Here is a 21,826-nt window from a genome sequence, read left to right on the forward strand (position 1 = left end):
TTTAAAAGATAATTGGCAGACTCACAGATAAATGTCTAACTTATATTTCAATAGGGATTCCAATTCACATTTTATTCACTTTACATTTTCTGCAGGGGAGTTTTGTCGAATGTAAACTTTCCAAATGTTGTCAAAGCTTTGTGGCACGACTGACTAAACTAGAACAGGTGTTGTACGTCGTAAGTATTGGGCGTGAACAAAATTGAAACGCTCTGGAATTACTCTGAGTGTCACACTTAATTAGAAAACTGTGAAATGTTAGGAGAATGTTGGCTGAGTCATGAAGATTCTTCATCCACTGAAACTCGCCTCATTCTTCAGCTTCCCTCAAATCCTTAGAGTCAAACCAGCGATAATTTGCCCTTTGGAGTCTTGGAGTGGACAACAAAAGCAGAAATGTAACTATTGAGTTATGTTGCATAATCTTAGTGGTGGTGTGTTGTTCATATTTCCTAATATAGTGTTTGCAATGAGGTGATAAAACATTCTAAATGGTTTACTTTGTCTACTTTGAAGTAACATGCAACTAGGCACGACAGTCGCAGAGGAGACAGAATGAAGGAAAATAAATGAGAATGTTGGATTGTGTTTATAGATGAATGTATGTAGTCTTTAATGGTTTGATACTGTATGTGCACTAATTTAAAAAGTCATTGTTTACACCACACACACAATTAACATATTGTTGTTCTCATTCCACACCTTTAACAACAGTTACAATATTAAATTAGTACAGTATATAACACTATGGTTTTAGCAGTACTCTACAGAAGTAAAAAAGACAAACAAGCTTTTTCCTTTGTGGCCCAAGCTTGACATTGTTGTATTCAAAAGAATATGATGTGTGTATTATGTGTATGTCTACTTGATCAAAGATGATGAAGTTTTGTTGCCATAGTGCTAATAGTAGTAACCACTGTACATCACAATCACAGCTTTGTTGTTGACCGCTCTTGCACGTGTCTACTCCTGTCGGGGTGGTGACAGGGCAGGAAGGAGGGTGCGACGTCATCATTTATGGGTACTCTGGTGGCTTCTTTTGCCCCCTTTTCAGACCTTCCCACCCTTCTGTTTCAGAGCACCAAAAACACTGTTTACGTGGGGATAAAAATCAGAAACGGTACATATCTTTTACTGTTTCCATCTAAAAAGGGATCTGTGGGGACAGGTCCAACTGAGCTTTGTTTTTGACTGTCTATTGCTACAGTGCTTCTGGAAAGGATTCACAGCGCTTCAGTTTTGTCACATGTTACAGTCTTATTCCATAATGGCATGAATTAATTGTTGTCCTCAAAATTCTACAGACAATACCCCATAATGACAATGTAAAAAGTGTTTAGATTTTTTTTTTGCCAAATTTATAAAAAACTTAGAAAATCACATGTACATAAGTATTCACAGCCTTTGCTCAATACATTGTTGATGCACCTTTGGCAGCAATTACAGCCTCAAGTCTTTTTGAATACAATGCCACAAACTTGGCACACCTATCTTTGGCCAGTTTCGCCCATTCCTCTCAAGCTCTATCAGGTTGGATGGGAAGCTTTGGTTTTCATCCAGGATGTCTCTGTACATTTCTGAATTCATCTTTCCCTCTATCCTGACTAGCCTGCCAGTTCCTGCCGCTAAAAAAACATCCCCACAGCATGATGCTGCCACCGCCATGTCGGTGTCCTGGTGATGAGCGGTGCCGTATTTCCTCCAAACATGACGCCTGGCATTCACGCCAAAGAGTTCAATCTTGGTCTCATCAGACTAGAGAATGTTGTTTCTCATGGTCTGAGAGTCTTTCTGGTGCATTTTGGCAGACTTTTACTAAGAAATTGTTATGTGTACAGAGGAAAGGCGATGGCGCAGACAGGAGGGATGTCGTTTAGCTCTATTTCTAAACAATATATATGAAATAAGAAAATAATAATATTAATAAACAAGAGAATGGAGTGTGACTAAATTCAAGAGTGTACGGTGTGCGACTATGTGTGGAGATTACCTGAAGACTGTTACCCGGAAGTGTTGAGCGAGAGGCGGTAGTCCATGGGGGGCAAGATAAGCTCAGAGATCTGTGAGACAGACGGGAGGTCGAGGAGAGGAGAGAGGCGTCAAAAGTCTGTGTCCAGGCGGGAGATCGAGATCCAAAAGACAGCCAGGGAAGCAGAGGGAACACTGGAAGACAAGGCACACAGCTCGTGACACGGGAATGGAGGTACGCTGCTGGAACGACAAGGAGGACATGGGACAAAATGAACACAACGGGGTGGGAGGAACACAGAGAGACAAAGAGTGCATAGAGCTTGATATATTCGGCTTACTGTACAGGACAGGTAGCTATGTTCTGGCCAGGGATAGCAGGTTGTGCAGGCTTATGAAGGCAGGTCCTCTGATCAGTGACAGGTGCGCTGATAGCTGGCGATTGATTGCAGCTGCTTGCTGCAGCCGGACTGACGCGCTCCTGGAGGTGCGCTCCTGGAAGTGCGCTCAGCGCAGCGCACACATGAATGCGCACCTCAGTGCGCTCGGGCCGTGACAGAAATGGCTTCTGTTTAGCCAATATAACATACAGGCCTGATTGGTGGATTGCTGCAGGGATGGTTGTCCTTCTGGAAGGTTTGTTTCTCTCAACACAGGAATGCTGTAGCTCTGACCGAGTGACCATCGGCTTCTTGGTCACCTCCCTGACTAGACTAAGATGAAATCAGCAATGTACATGTGATTTTTATTTTTAATTAATTTGCAAAATGCCTATTTATTTTCACATTATCATTACGGGTTATTATGTGTAGAATGTTGAGGACCAAAATGAATTCATTCCATTTTGGAATAAGGATGCAACATAACATCCTGTGGCAAAAGTGAAGCGCTGTGAACACTTTCCGGATGCGCTGTATCTTAAGTTTTAAGCACTTAGTAAAACTGATGTGCTATATAAACAAAGTGGATCTAACAGAAGATGAACAATGACATGTTGTAATTGAAAAAACATCAACAAGTGATCGTACAAAAAAGTGACTAAACCCAGAGTGCTGAAGCCATCATAAGGCATCAAAGAGGCAACTGTTGCAAAGACAGAGGGTGATGAGGCTCATCCCCGGCCTCCTATTGGTTAAGACTCCGAGGACACGCCCATGGGCGGAGACTTCGGTCGATTTTTGAGGCGCGGTTGAAGTACACACAGTTGTGTCTTCCTCATCCCCTCATTTGGACTCAACCTTCGCGTCAAAGTCAAAGCTTCGGGCAGCTCCCGTGTGTTCACGACTCAGTGAAGGAAGGATTTTTCTCACCTCTTCAGCGAGAACTCACAATCTAACCCTCCCTGAGCTGGATTGGAACCGTTTTTTTTTTTTCCTTTTTCACCTTTTTTTGGTTGGAAGCAAGTAAAAATGGGAGCCAGCATGTCTAAGGGAGATGTAGCTGTCGAGGGGAAAGCTGCCGCCGTCGCCGCAGACCCCGCAGCAGCCAAAGCCAACGGCCAGGTGAGCGAAGCAAACTGTTGCTACTTGCTCAAAAGGTTAAAAAAAAAAACGAAAGTTTATCAAATAAATGGGAACAAGTGAGCTTGAAAGCAGGAATAACCGTCGAGTGGAGAACCTGCTGCCTTTGTTCGGTCTTGTCCCCTGAGGGATGACAGTTCATTTACAACCATCTTCCATTTTCATGCTAAATACACACATAGCCCTATTTTTAATACAACGCATTTTTTATCGCAGACAAAATATGTGCAGTACAAAATCACCGGCTTGGTAGATTTTGCACGCTTTTTTTTGATCAGGCGTTTTAAAGCCTAAAAAACACATATTGAAAATGAGTAAAGACAATTTAAGCTCTTTTGAAATGAGTTTTTTTGTAATATCCTCGCTTTTGCAATATAAATAATGATTGATGCATTAAAAACCCAGAACACATTGATGGAGAGAACAGTTGAGAGCCGTTAGAGGAAATTCCTTTGTTCCTTTAGCTGATTGTACACGCAGCATCACTGCCCCCGTGTGGCCACTGAGGGTGGTTCATGCTGTCAATCAAAGCCACCAGCTAAGAAGAAATTTTGATTTTCCACATTAATAATCTCTCTGTCGTGTAGGAAAACGGCCACGTGAAGACAAACGGTGACGTGTCGGCCAAGCCAGACGGGGAAGTCGCCGCCGGAGATGGCAATGGCACAGCCGAACCGGCCAAGGAAGGAGAGGCCAGCGCCGGAGACGCCATCGAGCCTGCTCCCGCCGCCGAGGGGGAGGCCGCTAAGACCGAGGGGGAGACCCCCAAGGATGGCAAGAAGAAGAAGAAGTTCTCCCTGAAGAACTCCTTCAAGTTTAAGGGCATCTCGCTGAAGAAAAACAAGAAGAGCAGCGAGGAAGCCAAGGAGGAGGCCGCCGCCACCTCCCCCGCGGGCGAGGAGAAGCCCGAGGAGAACGGCCACACGGCCAAGGAAACCAAAGAGGAGACGCCAGCCGCCGACGCCAAAGAAGGCGAGGCAGCCGCGGCCCCGCAGGAAGAGGCCAAGGCAGCCGAGGAGACCCCGGCCGCAGAGGCTGCCCCGGCCGAGGAGGCGGTCCCCGCCGCTGCAACCCCCCCAGCCGAGGACACGACACCCGCAGCCCCAGAGGGCAACGCCAGTGCAGAGTGACGGCACCCTCCAGCCACTGAACTAAATTTCCAAGATTAAAGTATATAAATATATATAAGAGAGACTCAAGCCACGTTCTTAAAGTTATACAACAGAACTACAACAGAAGATACAGGATATATCACGTTTTGCTGAGTCAACACTTCACTTGCCTTTTTAAGAAAAAAAAAAATTAAGTTGTACTTTGACAGACGGAATCTCACCGGGCCCTCAGATTGATGTAACGCTTGTGTCGCCCCCTCATGGTACAAACAGGGACCAGCATGTGGAGAAAGTCATGAACTGAATGAGGAGCGATAAGGAATACTGACTTTTTTTACCCCCCCAAATAAATGATTTCTGGAGATGCATCGTTTTGACATCGTGGCAGTTCTATAACATGTTTATTTTCAGCTTTTTTGGGGGACCTAACGATTGTCACCGTTGCAGAGCGGGGCATATTCCATCTCTTTCACTCCAAATGACTGTTATGGACACCTACTCATTTTTTAAATTCTACATTCCTATGTTTTACCCCCAAATTTGAAGTATTTTCTCATGTATAGGTAAAAAAGGATGAGAGGAGATGGGAGAAGATCAATGTCTTTTGTGCAGTTTGATTCTTTTCAAGCGATATTAAACCCCATTCTGGCTTTTTGAATATTGCAGCGGTCGCATTTCAGAATTTATGATGCGGGTTGGGGTTGTGTACAAAATGTGAGCTTTTTATCTGCAAACTTTCTCTGTAAATATGTTTTGGCCAATGTTTTTGGTTCTTTTTTGTTTTGCTATTGTTTGAAGATGTTCATGGTTTTATTGTAACTTTTAATAAAGTTAAATGTTTGATCCCCTCGGTATGTGTTATTTTTTGTGATTTGTACTTAAAGGAAAATATTTACTTGACTCATATTTATGCTACAATTAGTTCAATTGGGTCATAAAATACTAATCATAAATAAAGAAAATAATGATTCTAGTTTGGTGTGTATGTCACGTACAGTAAAACAGCCCATAATTATATACATCTTCATTCCTAATACGTTTAATGATAAGATACATTCAAGTATTACTGTATAATATGAAGTATGATAATACACAAATATATAGAAAGTTTTCTGGTTTAAACAAATGTTTGTCAAACAAATACAATTCTAGAAATACCCTATCAATCTGGGGTCTCCGAGAGATAAACACGATTGGCTGATTTGTTTCTTGAGGCGGAGCTTAAAGGTAGACTATGTTTGATTGACATGAAATTGGCCAATCGAATTAGGGCAAAAGACGTTTCGTCTTCTGTTACGTCAGAAAGTCAACATTTTTAATCAAGTGCGTACATGTCCTTTATTTTTGTTGTGGTCACTATTAAAACGTAGTTCCCATAAATATGACGTATATGCAAACTCATTAAAGAAAACAAAACACCAATGTACTTGGTTTGTTTCTACCTCTCTCGTCAGTCGGGTTTTACGTGTGACGTTTATTAATACGCTACATCAAAAATGTTTTTTTTTTTTATTGTAACAAAGGAATAAGACGTCAGCATCGTCAAATTAGCCAATTTATTTAGCATATGTTGGTCTACAGCGCCCTCTCATGGACAGGGTGTTTAACAGTCGCAGTCGATTTTCATCTTCTTTTCCTCTTAAAGTATATTCTTTAGGTTAATAATTCAGTTTGTGATTCACCACAAAGTATCACACTGCACAGATGTATGTCACAATAATGTAAAATTAGACAGACGTATTCTTATAGAAAAATTGACACTCAACGGCATCATATGACGAGGTGGCCGAGTGGTTAAGGCGATGGACTGCTAATCCATTGTGCTCTGCACGCGTGGGTTCGAATCCCATCCTCGTCGTATCTTTTTCGTCTCTTTCTATGCCTGTTTATTTTTAACACATACAACGTGAGTTCATTTAGCCAACAGCAGTCTTTGTCACTCGATGATTTGACTGTCAGATCGACCGAGGGTACTTGAAGGCAGCACTGTCCGCCGTTGCGACCGAACGGGCTACACTTTTCCTGCTTTACCCCTTGTTGTGGCGGTTTACGGTGCACTCAAAACGGGAATGGAAGACCAGAGCAAGCCGCACAAACTTCAGCCGAATCAGCCCGTTTTGTGGGAGACTTTAAAAAACACCGGAGTTCTTCACTGGAAGGTATCACATATGCATGTACAGTAGATGGCAGTATTGCTCTGTTTAACAGTGTCACAACAATGCTGTTTACGGCAGACTGATTGTTTTTGATTGATTGAAACTTTTATTAGTAGATTGCACAGTGAAGTACATATTCCGTACAATTGACCACTAAATGGTAACACCCGAATACGTTTTTCAACTTGTTTAAGTCGGGGTCCACTTAAACTGATTCATGATACAGATATATACTATCAAATATATACTAACATCATAATACAGTCATCACACAAGATAATCATCAGAGTATATACATTGAATTATTTACATTATTTACAATCCGGGGTGTGGGATATGGAGAGAGAGAGGGGGGGGGGGGGGGTGTTGGGTTTTGTTGGTATCAACACTTCAGTCATCAACAATATGTTGTATCTCAGAGAAGGGAAGGAGGCGACAACCAGGGCAGGACTGCGGTTTACAAGGTTTATTGGAAAAATCTTAGATGAATACGTGGCGTGTGTATGCTACTCAAAGTGAGTGAGTGTTGACTATGTGTAAAATTATAATGTAAATGTTACCAAGGGTTGTTGTCTGTAAATGTTGGTTGTATCTTTCGTCGTATCCAAGGGGGCAAAGGCGAAGAGGCAGTTCATGGACAGGCAAGTGGTCGTGGACAAGAGCAGGGCAGCGTGGTCTGGGTCCGAGCAGGGAGGTCGTGGATCGAGGTGGGCAGTTAGGAATCCGGATGGGTGTCGAGTGACAAGGCATGATCACGGAGGTCAGGAGAGTCACTGTGGAAATACAAAAGGGCATGAACCAGGGGGAAACACGGAGAAATAGAGCAAAACAAGGACGAGGAAATCACTGGGAAAAGGAATGCCAGACGTGATGCTTACTGGAAGGTTAGCGACATTCTGGCAAAGGTTCCTTGGGTCCGCTGGTCTTTATGCCGCTCCCCCTCGTCAAGTCCAGGTGTGCTGATCAGTGATTGCTTGCAGACTTGTTGCTGTGTGGGCGTGTTGTGCTCAGTGTGAGCAGAGGTGTGTTTGAGCGTCCTGCCAGCAGAGGGGTTAGCAGAGGTGCCTGCAGCTCCAGCTGCAGTGGAAACCTGGGATCGACTCCGCGTCATGACAGTACCCCACCCCTTATGCGAGGCCCCCGACGAGTGCCGAGGAGCATCAGGATTGGCACGGTAGAAGTCCCCTAGAAGTGAGGGATCGGCAAGGTAGGAGGCTGGCACCCATGATCTGTCTTCAGGTCCATATCCCTCCCAGTCGACCAGATAAACAAGCCCCCTACCTTGTCGACGGACCCTGAGGATCTCCTTGACCGTCCAAACCTGATCTCCATTAGGCAAAAACCTAGAGGGTGGGGGGGCAGGGACAGGAGGGGACAGAGCGCTCTCCGCTACCGGTTTAATCTGGGAAACATGGACAACAGGATGCCGCTTGACCGAGGGTGGGAGAGCCAATTTAACAGATACAGGGTTTATGATAGAAATGATGGAGAACGGACCAACATAACGGGGAGCCAATTTTCTAGATGGTACCTGGAGACTGAGGTCCTTAGTGAGAAGCATCACTTGTTGTCCTGGTTTATAGGACGGGGCTGGAATACGATGACGGTTGGCGTTGCGACACATTTTCTCAGATGCTCTTTCCAAAGCTGCACGAGCGGCTCTCCACACCCTCTGACACCGTCTACACCGTCTAATATGAGCTCTAGTAGAGGGAACAGCGATTTCCATTTCCTGTTGGGGAAATAAAGGGGGTTGATAACCTAATGAGCACTCAAATGGGGACATACCGGTAGCGGAGCTCTTCAAGGAGTTATAAGAAAACTCCACCCATGGCAAAAACTTGCTCCAGGACGTGGGTTGATGACTGGCGACACATCGGAGCATGGTCTCCAAGCTTTGATTAGTTCTTTCAGCCTGCCCGTTGCTCTGGGGATGGTATCCCGATGTGAGGCTGACCGAGGCCCCGATACCCTTGCAGAAGGCTCTCCATACTTGCGATGTAAACTGAGGGCCTCGGTCAGAAACGATATCCATCGGAATACCATGTTGTTTGACGACGTGAAGTGTGAGGAGGTCAGAAGTCTCTGAGGCAGAAGGTAACTTTCGCAGTGGAACAAAATGGGCTGCTTTGGAGAAACGGTCTACAATAGTAAGGACAGTGGTGTTACATCTGGAGGCTGGAAATCCTGTGACAAAATCCAGGGCGATGTGTGACCAAGGACGGGCAGGAAGGGAGAGAGGGTGAAGAAGACCAGCAGGAGGCCTGTGTGACATCTTACTACGGGCACAAGTTAAACAAGCAGCGATGAACTCACGAGTGTCCTTGGCCATTGATGGCCACCAAAAACGTCTTCGCAGCGGTGATAGGGTTCGTTGAAAGCCAGGATGGCATGAGAACAGGCTAGAGTGCCCCCAATCCAGGACTCTGGGTCGTAACTCCCGATGGACGAACAGTTTGTTGGGAGGTCCACCTCCCGGTCCTGGATTGGAACGCAGTGCAGCCTTAACTAGGTCCTCCACTTTCCAAGTTACCATCCCAATGATACGAGTGGAAGGAAGGATGGGTTCTGCCACTGCCGGACCGGTAGGTTCTTTCAGAAATAACCGGGACAGTGCGTCAGCCTTAGTGTTCTTGGACCCAGGTCTGAAAGAAAGCACGTAATTGAAGCGAGAGAAAAACTGCTGCCACCTTGCCTGGCGGTTGTTGATCCTCTTGGCAGCACGAATGTGTAGAAGGTTACTGTGGTCGGTTAGGATCTGAAACTGGTGTCTAGCTCCTTCCAACCAGTGTCTCCATTCCACCAGGGCCTCATGGACTGCCAGTAATTCTCTATTCCGAGCATCATAATTCTGTTCGGCCGGGGTCAGGCGCCTGGAGAAAAAAGCAACAGGGTGAACCAAATTGTCACTTTTGGACCGTTGAGAGAGAATAGCCCCAATCCCAGAGTCTGAGGCGTCAACCTCCACCAAAAAAGCAGTTTCTAAGTCGGGATGGACTAGAATGGGGGCAGAAACAAAACGCTCCTTTAACTCCTCGAAGGCCTTCCTCGCCAAAAGAGTCCACACAAAAGGAACGTTAGTAGACGTAAGCGAATGTAGTGGTGCCGCAACTCTACTGAAGTCTTGAATGAAGCGACGGTAGAAGCCAGCGAAGCCGAGGAACCTCCGAAGTTCCGTCCTAGTAGTAGGTTGCGGCCACTTCACCACGGCCTCCACCTTCTTCGGGTCTGGCCTTATGTGACCCCTTTCGACCACGAAACCGAGGAACTCCACCGAAGAGGAGTGGAAACAGCACTTTTCTGCCTTAACAAATAGACAGTTTTCCAAAAAGCCGTTGCAGGACAAGTCGAACATGTCTTTGGTGATCAGAGAGGTTACGGGAGAAAATGAGAATATCATCTAGGTATACTACCGCGAATTGGTCCAGCATGTCCCGAAGAATGTCGTTGACAAGAGTTTGGAAAACTGCAGGTGCGTTGGTGAGTCCAAAAGGCATCACTCGGTACTCATAATGCCCCATATGAGTGTTGAAAGCAGTCTTCCACTCGTCTCCCTCTTTGATCCGGACCAAGTGATAGGCGTTACGGAGATCCAGTTTGGTAAATATGGTAGCAGGTGCCAAAGGTTCAAAAGATGAGTTGAGTAGAGGAAGAGGGTACTTATTCTTAATGGTGATGTTGTTAAGGTGACGGTAGTCAATGCAGGGACGAAGGGATCCGTCCTTCTTGGCCACGAAAAAGAATCCCGCCGCCAGTGGAGACTTGGATGGTGTTATGATGCCCGAGGCAAGGCCCTCGGTGATGTAGTCCCTCATAGCTTCCTTCTCTGGAAGAGACAAGTTGTATAGGCGACTAGACGGCAAGTTAGCGTTAGGGAGTAACTCGAGGGCACAATCATAAGGTCTATGAGGGGGTAATCCCAGGGCACGTACCTTGCTGAAGACCTCGGCTAAGTCATGGTAGCAAGCTGGAACCAGAGATAGATCGGCATGGGGAGTCGTGGTAGTGGAGTGGTAGACCGGATGAGATGCTGACCCAAGACAGTTGGCCATGCAGGGTGTACTCCAAGCCAGAATTCTGCCAGAAGACCAAGATATATGGGGGTTGTGGTGACGAAGCCAAGATCTTCCAAGTACCAGTGGGGCTACCGGAGCTTCTAGCACCCATAAACTAATGGTTTCTCTGTGATTTCCAGAAATGGTCATGGAAAGGGGCTCCGTGCGGTACTTGATGGGGCCCAATGGTCGTCCATCTAGAGCAGGGGTGGGCAATTAATTTTTACCGGGGGCCGCATGAGCTACCCGAGCACTGCTGGAGGGCGACATCGACAATATTTCAATTAAATTTTGCTCAATATTATTTTTGATATATACCGTAAGATAAATAATAATAATAATAATAATAATAATAATAATTAATAATAATAGTAATACTTCAACATAGTGTGTGTAACAGCATTCCATGACTAATATAAATAAATTAACATTAATAATAAATGACAGTAAAATAAGCACACGTATGACTGAGGAGTCATAGTGTAACTTTGTGTGGTGTTTGAGTTGTCCGACTTTTTGTGTGGCCATAAACGCACCAGTGGTTTAGTGGTTTAGTGCTATGCGTGTTGGTGACAGATGACAAGTTGGTTTTGGCCTGGTTTGTACGGCAGAAAATGACTAGTTTTTCGAGATAGAATTGTTTTACTCATGTTTTTGGTGTGGTTATGTCCGAATATAAACAGTTTTGCTCAATAAAGTGATCTATATAATTCCTGTCCTCGAAGCATCTCGATAGACGTTACAATAATTGAACGGTGTTCAATTGAACGGTGTTGACGAACACCATTAGGGCCGCTTGTTGTCACTGTCACTCAAAGTTGCATTGCAAAATTCCATAGAATAAATATGTTTATTTTGTTTAGAATTCAGATGGGATTTGATTTGGTGCGTGGCATATACTTGCTGCGCGCAGCGGACGCTTGAGCAGTGCGCAATTGCGCAGGCACGCACCTTAGAGGGGACGTTGCTTTGCAGTTCATGTCTTGTTGAAAACATGTCATTCCTCATCAACTTTTCTCTTTTTAGCGTCTCGGGTGTAAACCGTGCATCACTTGTCGCTGCATTTGCACCTTCACTCGCAGGTTATACACGGACACACGCCCATAAATAATACTTTTCAAAATAAAAGCAGCACAGTTGTATTGCGCGCAGGACATAGATGTTTTTTCAACTTTATTTTGTAATTGCAGCTGTTCACATTCACTCACAATCACGCACACGCATACGTCCACACGGAAGTAATACAAATAACGATTTTCAAAACAAAAGCAGCACCGTTGTATTGCACACTCGACATAGATACTTTTTTAAATTTATTTTGTAATTTATAATTGGCCTCACGTGGGCCGGACAGGGACGCACAAAGGGCCGGATGCGGCCCGCGGGCCGCAGAATGCCCAGGTCTGATCTAGAGCCTGTGCAGGCAGCGTCTTGTCCAAGGATATCAGGGGAATGCCCATCTCCCGGGCGAACGTGTAGTCCAACAAACTCTCGTCAGCTCCCGAGTCCACAAATGCCTTCACTTGAATGTTCCTCTTGTCCCAGGCCAAAGTAGCGGGTAGCAGAATGTCAGGGTTTTCCTCTTTACGGGGAAATAAAGTATGGCTCACCAGGATCCCCTCTGCTGGTGAGCCTGATCTTTTGGGTCCACCTCTGTCTTGAAGGTAGGCCAAGTCTGGTTCCTAGAGGCACCTCTCTGACCTCGCTCTGCTGCTCTTTCACAAAGTCGAATGTCAAATTGGAGGGCCAGTTCAATGAGGTCTTTGCAGGACGTGGGTCTGTCCCTCAGTAGACCGTCCTTAATTTCATTGGAAAGGCCGCGACGGAATGCGCTTTGGAGCGCCCGGTCATCCCAACCGCTGTCTGCCGCCAAAGTCCGGAACTCTAAGGTCTAGGCTGCCACGGAACGTGAACCCTGCGAGATGGAGTGCAGACGTCCGGCCGCGTCCCCCCCATCCTTGGGGTGATCAAAGACAGCCCGAAATTCTGCACGGAACGCAGAATAGTCAGAGTTGAGCCCAATGGTCTTGTCAACTGCAGCTGTAGCCCATTTGAGAGCCGGGCCGGAAAGTAAGGAAAAAATAAATGCAATCTTGGCGCCGTCTGAGGAATAACGGGAGGGCTGGTGCCGAAAAATGAGGTCACATTGTACCAAGAACCCCTTCAAAGGGTTTAGGGCTGGCAATCCTGGGCTCTCGTTCCAAAATGCTGTGTTCGGGTCCAAGAACTGGAGAAGCACGTGGAGGTACCACCGGTCCAGAACTGGCCCCGGGGCACATGTTGTCCAGCTTGGAATACAGTCTGGTAAAAGCTCTCTCAAGATGATCCTCAAGGGCAGTAAACAGAACCTGGTGTTCGCTAACGACGGAGCTAAGGATAGGTAGGTCGGAAGATATGGCTATCTGGGCCTGGGGCTTGCTGCTGTCGCCTGGTTCCGACATGTTGTTGGCCAGAACGTACTGTTGTATCTCAGAGAAGGGAAGGAGGCGACAACCAGGGCAGGACTGCGGTTTACAAGGTTTATTGGAAAAACCTTAGATGAATACGTGGCGTGTGTATGCTACTCAAAGTGAGTGAGTGTGTGTTGTTACCGCACTGGGAGGAAGTTCATGAAAACAGCCTACAATAAACCCACATACGAAAACAGCCTACAATAAACCAAGAACTTGCCTTCGATCATTCTACAGAAGGTAACGGTTACGTCACAGCCACATGCTGATCATTCCAGATGGTGTCTGCAAATGACACTTTTTGTCACCCTAAGTAGTGCTTTGCGGCTGTATTGTGCTTTTTTTCTTCTTCTTGTGTTGTGTTGTTGTTTGTTTAATGTCACTTGAACTGTGTCGTTGTTGCAGATGAATGCAGATTGATTGATTGATTGATTGATTGAAACTTTTATTAGTAGATTGCACAGTGAAGTACATTTTCCGTACAATTCACCACTAAATGGTAACACCCGAATACGTTTTTCAACTTGTTTAAGTCGGGGTCCACTTAAATTGATTCATGATACAGATATATACTATCATCATAATACAGTCATCACACAAGATAATCACATTGAATTATTTACATTATTTACAATCCGGGGTGTGGGATGTGGAGGGAGGGGGTGGGGGGGATAGGTTTGGTTGTTATCAGCACTTCAGTCATCAACAATTGCATCGTCAGAGAAATGGACATTGAAACCGTGTAGGTCTGACTTGGTAGGATATGTACAGCAAGTAGTGGACATAGAGAGACATCCATGAGGATGACCCACAGTTGCAGCTGATTGGGAAGGGCTCACTATGTTCTCTGCTCGCTGTACATATCCTACCAAGTCAGACCTACACTGTTTCAATGCCCATTTCTCTGATGATGCAATTGTTGATAACTGAAGTGCTGATACCAACCAAACCCTCCTCATCCCACCCCTCGGATTGTAAATAATGTAAATAATTCAATGTATATACTCTGATGATTAACTTGTGTGATGACTGTATTATGATGATAGTATATATTTGTACCATGAATTGATTTACGTGGACCCCGACTTAAACAAGTTGGAAAAACTTATTCGGGTGTTACCATTTAGTGGTCGATTGTACGGAATATGTACTGTACTGTGCAATCTACTAATAAAAGTTTCAATCAATCAATCAATCAAAAGCAAGGCTACTTTGGAGACGCACCTTAGTTAATGCACTTGCAGCTTTTGGCTGGCTTTTCTTTTGCTAACAAACTTGGGCCATTAAGTCGTTAAATACAAGAATAAACAAACTTCCTTTGTGATACGAAAGTCCATTTTTTAAATTAATCTCAAACTTAGCATACATTTTTATAACACAAAACTCACATTGCCGTCAGCCTGCGGTCCAAAAACAATAAGTCTCTGGTGCACCATACCTGAGTGCAATCACCCATCCATCCATTTTCTACCGCTTGTCCCTTTCAGTGTGTAGGAGCCAAATAGAGGCCATACTTGAATCCATGTTTATTTTATTATTTTTGAGTGATTGATTTGTGTATGTCAGTGTGCACCCTTTGCAGGTGGTGAAAAGTTCCCACGCAGGCCTATAAGGGGCAGGAGTGCGCTGGGCGCGTGATTGACAGTCGGGAACCAGCATACCGTCTTTGACCTCACCTGTCTGTAGACCTCACCTGTCTGTAGACATCAGCTTTATATAAGCTACCATTTATTTTGTTTCCCGAGTATTCTGTTACTTGATTATTGTAAATAAAACAATCTTCGATTGCGCTGCTGGATCAGTTTGAATTAGTGGATGGAAAGCGGGAAAAGGAAGAATACGTGACAAGGAAGGCTGTGTATGGTGTGAGTCAGACAAGATGCCCGCGCCACAAGTGGAACAAACATTTGAAACAAAGGGGTTATAGGAACAATCACTTTCAGTGTTTTATGCCACTTCACAGTGCGCAACTAAATGTCATTGGCTTCTTCTCCACATCCCCACTCAGGCACCTAAGGACAATGGCTCCACCACAACCGGCCCCTAATTGTTTATGACCATGGAAGACATAACAATTAATGTACTATTATCCTGGAGCCATACATAATAGTGGTGCAACTGATCAACATTGATCCATGATCCGTTCGGATCAATAGCTTCGGTTCGGCACACACGTGATCCGCGGTTTGATTTATGAAAAAAAAAAAAAAAGGTTGTGCGCATGTTCAGTCCACACCCAGCGTGGTCATGGCGAGCGGAGTAACGGAGGAGCTTGAACGCCCCGCGCCATTTAAATCCCCTGTATGGGAGCATTTTGTAACCTGACTCTCGTCAGATCCTTGTAGTTCGCTGAGCTCCACACAAGGATCTGGGAGTTCTCAATAGGAGATGTATTTCAGAAGGTAGGGCCTTGTAAAAAAAATCATTGTATGTGATGTGTTGGCCCTGTGATGAGGTGACGACTTGTCCAGGGTGTACCCCGTCTTCCGCCCGAATGCAGCTGAGATAGGCTCCAGCACCCCCTGCGACCCCAAAAGGGACAAGCGGTAGAAAATGGATGGATGATTGGATAAACCACTTGTCCGTTTTCTTGAATGACGTGCTACTTCAACCACTCACATTGAAATCAACCCGTGACGCTGATGAGAGCGACGCTGGGAAATCCAAAACAGAACAGCCCACATATTGGATAACGACAGACCAAAAAGTTAGAGAACTTTTACTGAAACAACGCAGCAATGTCAGTAGACAATCGATGTCGCAAAACAGTTGCAATAGCAGAATCAGTGTCAGCACACGACTCCTCGCTGCGTGTCGCCATTGTTGTTTGAATCAAACAGTCGCTTCGGCGCTATGTCACGTCTATGAAATCCCGCCCGGCGATCCTGATTGGTTCATTATTTTTTGCTATCTTGAAGGAGTTTGCAATGCACTCGAGCCCAGATCCTTGTGTGGAGCTCAGCGAACTACAAGGGTCTGGCGAGAGTCAGGTTAAGCATTTTGGCTTCCCTGTCAAATACAATGATGAAGGAAAGAGGTTAGTGGATAAAACCGTGACTGTGTATAGGCACTGTGGCACAAGAAAGCCATATGACTGTGGAAACACATCTAGCATGGCCACGCACTTAAAGCGACATCACCTCGGTGTTTCACTGACAGGACTGAAAACGAAGGCTGCTCATCAACCGCTTATCACCGCAGCATTTAAGCAGCCCCTTGTTGCACAGTCAGACCTGGCTAAAGCCATCACAAACGCTGTCGGTGTGTTTATAGGTGCAGCCATGAGGCCATATTTGATTGTGCATAACGAGGGTTTTAAACACATGCTGAAAGTGCTTGAGGCACGATACGACATCCCAAACAGCCCAGGAGGAAAAACAGGTTTCCTTTTCAATGTGAGCAATTGGTTTGGTGTTAAAGGTTCCAAGTCATCTGCATCCTGTGAGACTTTGGTAATTGGCCGATCATTTAATATTGCTTCTGCTTTACACAAGACAGTGACCAGGACTTCATCAGTTAAGGTTCGTTGGTGCAGAATAGATGTAAGCACTTTCCTGATTAGTTTGATCATGCTTTCCCAAGCACCACCATGGTGGGAAGCGGAAGGCGGGTTAAAGCTCCATCTCATGTTGTAATGCATTAAAGCCTTTTCTATTGTGCCATTGTTTAATGCAGCGATTGCGCGTGTCAGCTCCTGTGAAGTTTGTGCCGTTATCTGAACGGAAATGGGATACTGGTCCTCTTCTACATATGAATCTACGTATGGCACTGTCCCACTGTATGTTCTGTACGTCTTCAATAAAGGCATTATCACAGAAATGTTTTTTTTAGAGTCTTTCATATTTAATTTTAGGTCCGACTTTGGGAATTTCACTTTTCTTGCCATAGCAATCATGTTATGATCACTAAATCAAATTGGCATTGACATGGCCTTTGAGCATTTATCTACTAAATTATTAAAAAGATGATCTATGCAAGTTGAAGACAATACACCTGAATTGTTCATATTTATTCCGGTTGGTAGATTGATCATTTTAGCTAGGTTACATGCAGTGGCAGTGTCATTAAGCTTTCTTTTCATAGGGCAGTTTTTTGAGAGCCAGTCAATATTTAAGTCTCCTAAGAAATAAATTTCTCTGTCTGTGTCAGAAACATTCTGAAGCATTGCACACATTTTTTCAAGATATGCTGCATCAGAGGAAGGTGGTCTATAGCAGCAGCAGATTAGTAATGGCTTTAGATGTGGCAAGTGTGTGTATGTGGGCTCTGTACCGAGGATGCCGTTGTGGCTTGTACAGCCCTTTGAGACACTTGTGATTTAGGGCTATATAAATAAACATTGATTTATTGATTGAAGTGAACCTTGATCCAGATTGCTTCTACATCTGTAAAGTCAAGATCTGCTCTTCGTTTTATTGGAATGTGGTCTTGTACATAAAAGGCTACTCCTCCCCCGTGTCTGTTTCTATCAAGTCTAATTATATTGAACCTTGTATAAATACCTAAGTATTGACTTTCAGAAATCGCAACTATATGTCGATCATTTTCAAACATTATTTTACTCAACTCAATTACCTTCATTTTCAGACTACAGATGTTCAAGTGGGCAAATTTGAGTCCTTTTTTGGGAAGTTTGATAGACATTTAAAGTTAGTAAGGATTTGCAGAATAGATGTCTTATTCGGGTGTTACCATTTAGTGGTCGATTGTACGGAATATGTACTGTACTGTGCAATCTACTAATAAAAGTTTCAATCAATCAATCAATCAAAAGCAAGGCTACTTTGGAGACGCACCTTAGTTAATGCACTTGCAGCTTTTGGCTGGCTTTTCTTTTGCTAAAAAACTTGGGCCATTAAGTCGTTAAATACATTTAAAGTTAGTAAGGATTTGCAGAATAGATGTCAACTCTATACACACCATAGTAAAAACACCAAAACATGTAGATCAGCAAACAATGCAAATTTTTCCAAATCCTTTAAGCTCCTGACCATTAGCACTTGTGCCTGCTCAGGTGCACCATTTAGCTTTATGTAGACTTTGCAGTTGGACGACCATGTTGCTTGTATTTTTCCCTCTTTGCGTAGGTACCGAGCTCTTTTAGCGATATCAGTCGATAGTTCAGGTTTTGAAATCATTGTTAGAGCTATTTTGACAAAAGTAAATGTTTTTTTGTTTTAATTTATGACTGCCAACATTTGAGTTGTACTTTAATTAGGAATAAGACCTCCACGCTAAAAGTGTGGTTGTTTTTGTTCTATTCTGTGGTCATTGGTCATTATTTAGAGGTACACTGTCTGAATTGAACAGTTAGGCATTTAAATACTGAGAGTTTGAGCAGATATGTTTTGACCTTTTGGTGAGCAACTCAAAATCTAAACTGGTTGGAGACCCCTGATCCAAACATTCCAAAATCTTGGATAAAAACCTCCTGGTCTGAGAACAGTGTTGCTGGGTCTTCCGGCATGACAACCCAAACCATGCTGTTACAAACTCTGAAAAGCCAAACGACACACTTGAGGATTTTAGTGATGAATAAAATACAAAAGAACATCGAAACTCGGTGCTAGTCAACAAGTCACCTTTTGCCTGGGGATTAAATACAAATTATAATCAAATATATTATAATTGTGTTAATATTTTGCCTCCAGTAAAATAAACATATGAAAATATACAACTAAGTATCCACATTGATGTGGCATAGAAAGAGAATGAGTTAAGACCTTTGTTAGTTCGGAATCTGGGTTTAACGTGGTTAGTGGAGCTCCCCCTGGTGTTGTGGTTATGGCGGTCATTTACGTTAAGGAAGTAGTTTGACATGTACTTCGGTATCAGGGAGGTATAGTGGATTTTATAGACTAGGCTCAGTGCAAGTTGTTTAACTCTGTCCTCCACCTTGAGCCAGCCCACTTTAGAGAAGTGGGTAGGAGTGAGGTGGGATCTGGGGTGGAGGTCTAGAAGTAACCTGACTAGCTTGTTCTGAGATGTTTGGAGTTTAGATTTGTGGGTTTTGGAGGTGCTGGGGTACAAGGAGGTGCATGCGTAATCGAAAAAGGGTTGAACGAGAGTTCCCGCCAGAATCCTCAAGGTGCTTTTGTTGACCAGAGAGGAGATTCTGTAGAGAAATCTCGTTCGTTGGTTAACCTTTTTGATTACCTTGGTTGCCATTTTATCACAGGAAAGGTTAGCCTCTAGAATGGAACCTAGGTAGGTGACCTCATCTTTCCTGGTGATAACAATGTCACCCACTTTTATGGTGAAGTCATTGACTTTCTTAAGGTTGATGTGGGACCCAAACAGGATGGATTCTGTTTTACCCAAGTGTATGGATAGCTTGTTGTCAGCGAGCCAGGTGCAAGTTCTACACAGCTCAGCAATGAGGATTTTCTCCACCTGTGACTTGTCCTTGCCGGATACCAGCAGGGCAGAGTCATCCGCAAACAAAAACAATTCACAGTCGCATGCCGATGACATGTCGTTTATGTATATTAGGAACAGTAAAGGTCCCAATATACTGCCTTGGGGGACTCCACAGCTCACCGAGAGGGGGGGGGGGGGGACAGTGCCGTTCACCTCTACCACCTGCTCCCTCCCCTCCAAGTAAGATTGCATCCAGCTCCATGAGGTTTTGTTAAATCCGATTGCTCTGAGCTTATCCAACAGAATAGCGTGGTTAACGGTGTCAAAGGCCTTCTGAAGGTCCAGCATGACCATGCCGCAGTATTTGCCTGCGTCCACCTCATGTTTGATGTGGTCGGTCAGATAGAGAAGGCATGTGTCAGTGGAGTGGTTAGTTCTGAAGCCAGATTGGAATTTGTACATGAGTTTATTAGTGGCAAGGTAACTATCGACCTGTTCATAAACTATTTTCTCCATTACTTTCGAAATGGAACTGAGAATAGAAACAGGTCGGTAGTTGCCAGGTTCCAATTTGCTTCCTTTTTTAAAGAGGGGAGTTACTCTTGCTGTCTTAAAATCTTTTGGTACTTGGCCTTGTGTAATTGATAGGTTTATTATGTGCGTGATGATCGGGGCAATGATGGAGGCAGAGTCCCTGAGGAATCTGGAGGGAATATTATCAAGGCCGGTGGCCTTGTTAGGGTGGAGCGCGCTCAATTTTTTTAAACACCTCATCAGCTGTGACCATTTCTAATTTGAAATCATCGTTGGATACTCCTAGCTTTCTGTAGAAGGCTTTAATGTGTTCTACACCAAATCGACCAGAGTGGTGGGACAGCTTGTTGACAAGAGTTGCGGCTATGCTGGTGAAAAAGATGTTAAGTCTGCTAGCTACCTCCATTTTGTCTGTAATGAGGGAGTCACCCTCCTTGATGCTGATGTTGGTGAGTCTTGTTTTAAGTTTCTGGCTGCAACCAGGAAGCTGGTTGTTGAGAATTTTCCAGAGCTCACGTGGCTTATTTGTGTTTTCCTCTATTTTGTCGTTAATGTAATTTTTTTTTAAGGATTTAGTCAGGTTGGTTGACTTATTTCTTAATTTATTGCATTGCTTTTTGAGAGTTGAAAGGAGTAATTTGAGGTTGATATTATTGGGTTGTTTATCTACTTCTGTTTTACATTTTTGGTATTCAGAGTATTTCCTGTCTCTGTCTTTTATGGCAGCTAATAGGTCCGGATTCATCCATGGTTCCGAGCGGGCTTTGATCCTGACTGTTTTCACGGGAGCCATGTCATTTAGTATCTTTAGGAGCGCCGTTTTGAAGCGCTCCCAAGCAACATCGACCAGGTTGCTCGCGAGCACAGGGGACCAGTCCCACTCATCTAATTTTGAATTGAAATTGTCATTGGAGTATTTTTTGAGGGATCTGGATTGGGCTGTTATGTGGCCATTGGCTTTAGGTTTAGCTATTTTGGGGGGGGACAGAAGGTTAGATAGTGGTCGCTAAGACCACAGATCATGACCCCACTATTTTTTATTTTAGGACGGTCTGAAGTGAGAATGAGATCTATGGTTGATTGGGTGGAATCCCACACCCTTGTAGATAGCGCTATTAGCTGGGAAAGAACGTGCAGATTACAAAACTTGCTGAAGGATCTGAAGACAGGCGCATCTTTGCGTTGAATATCTGTGTTCAGATCCCCAGTTATAATTTTCTCCACGTTGTCTGTCCCTGCCAAGCATTCTTCCAAAGCCCCATAGAAATCACTCTGATTAGGGGGTCTATAAACAGTCCCTATTAGTACCGGTTTAGCGTTTTTAAATTTGATTTCCGCCCACACAGATTCCAGGTCATTGTGGTTAAGATCAGTGCGAGTTATGTATTTAATATCCTGGTGAATATACATACAAACGCCCCCCCGTGTTTATCCCTATCCTTTCTGATAACCGAAAAGTTTTCTATTTCTATCTCTGAGTCAGAAATACTTTGATCAAATTTGGTTTCAGAGAAACACAAGATTTTTACCTTCGTGTTGAGGAACATTTCTCTGATTTGGTCAAGTTTGGCTCCAGAGAGGCTGTTCACATTAAGGTGGATGATGTGTAGTCCACTGGAACCAAAAAGAGCATCAGAGTCCGCTGTGTTGTGGTACTGACCAGAAAAATTG

General features: G+C 44.3%; 1 protein-coding gene and 1 non-coding gene across 2 annotated transcripts; both read left to right on the top strand.

Annotated features, from left to right (window-relative positions):
* The first annotated feature begins 3,171 nt into the window (after window positions 1–3,171).
* LOC133645466 (MARCKS-related protein 1-B-like) lies at window positions 3,172–5,448 on the top strand. Its single transcript, XM_062040308.1, has 2 exons — window positions 3,172–3,470; window positions 4,076–5,448. The coding sequence occupies exons 1-2, from the start codon at window positions 3,378–3,380 to the stop codon at window positions 4,616–4,618; spliced, it is 636 nt and encodes a 211-aa protein (XP_061896292.1). The 5' UTR covers window positions 3,172–3,377; the 3' UTR covers window positions 4,619–5,448.
* Window positions 5,449–6,376: 928 nt separating this feature from the next.
* Window positions 6,377–6,458, top strand: trnas-gcu (transfer RNA serine (anticodon GCU)). Its single transcript has one exon. It is a non-coding gene; the product is annotated as a tRNA-Ser (tRNA).
* Window positions 6,459–21,826: the final 15,368 nt, after the last annotated feature.

This window comes from Entelurus aequoreus, linkage group LG03 (genome assembly GCF_033978785.1).
Source record: "Entelurus aequoreus isolate RoL-2023_Sb linkage group LG03, RoL_Eaeq_v1.1, whole genome shotgun sequence".
NCBI lineage: Eukaryota > Metazoa > Chordata > Actinopteri > Syngnathiformes > Syngnathidae > Entelurus > Entelurus aequoreus.

What these genes read in the sequence shown, in the direction of transcription:
- LOC133645466 (XM_062040308.1), top strand. Translation starts at nt 3,378, where the DNA reads ATGGGAGCCAGCATGTCTAAGGGAGATGTAGCTGTCGAGGGGAAAGCT. An exon ending in CAGCCAAAGCCAACGGCCAG is followed by an intron (nt 3,471 to 4,075) that starts GTGAGCGAAGCA and finishes TCTGTCGTGTAG; the next exon opens with GAAAACGGCCACGTGAAGAC.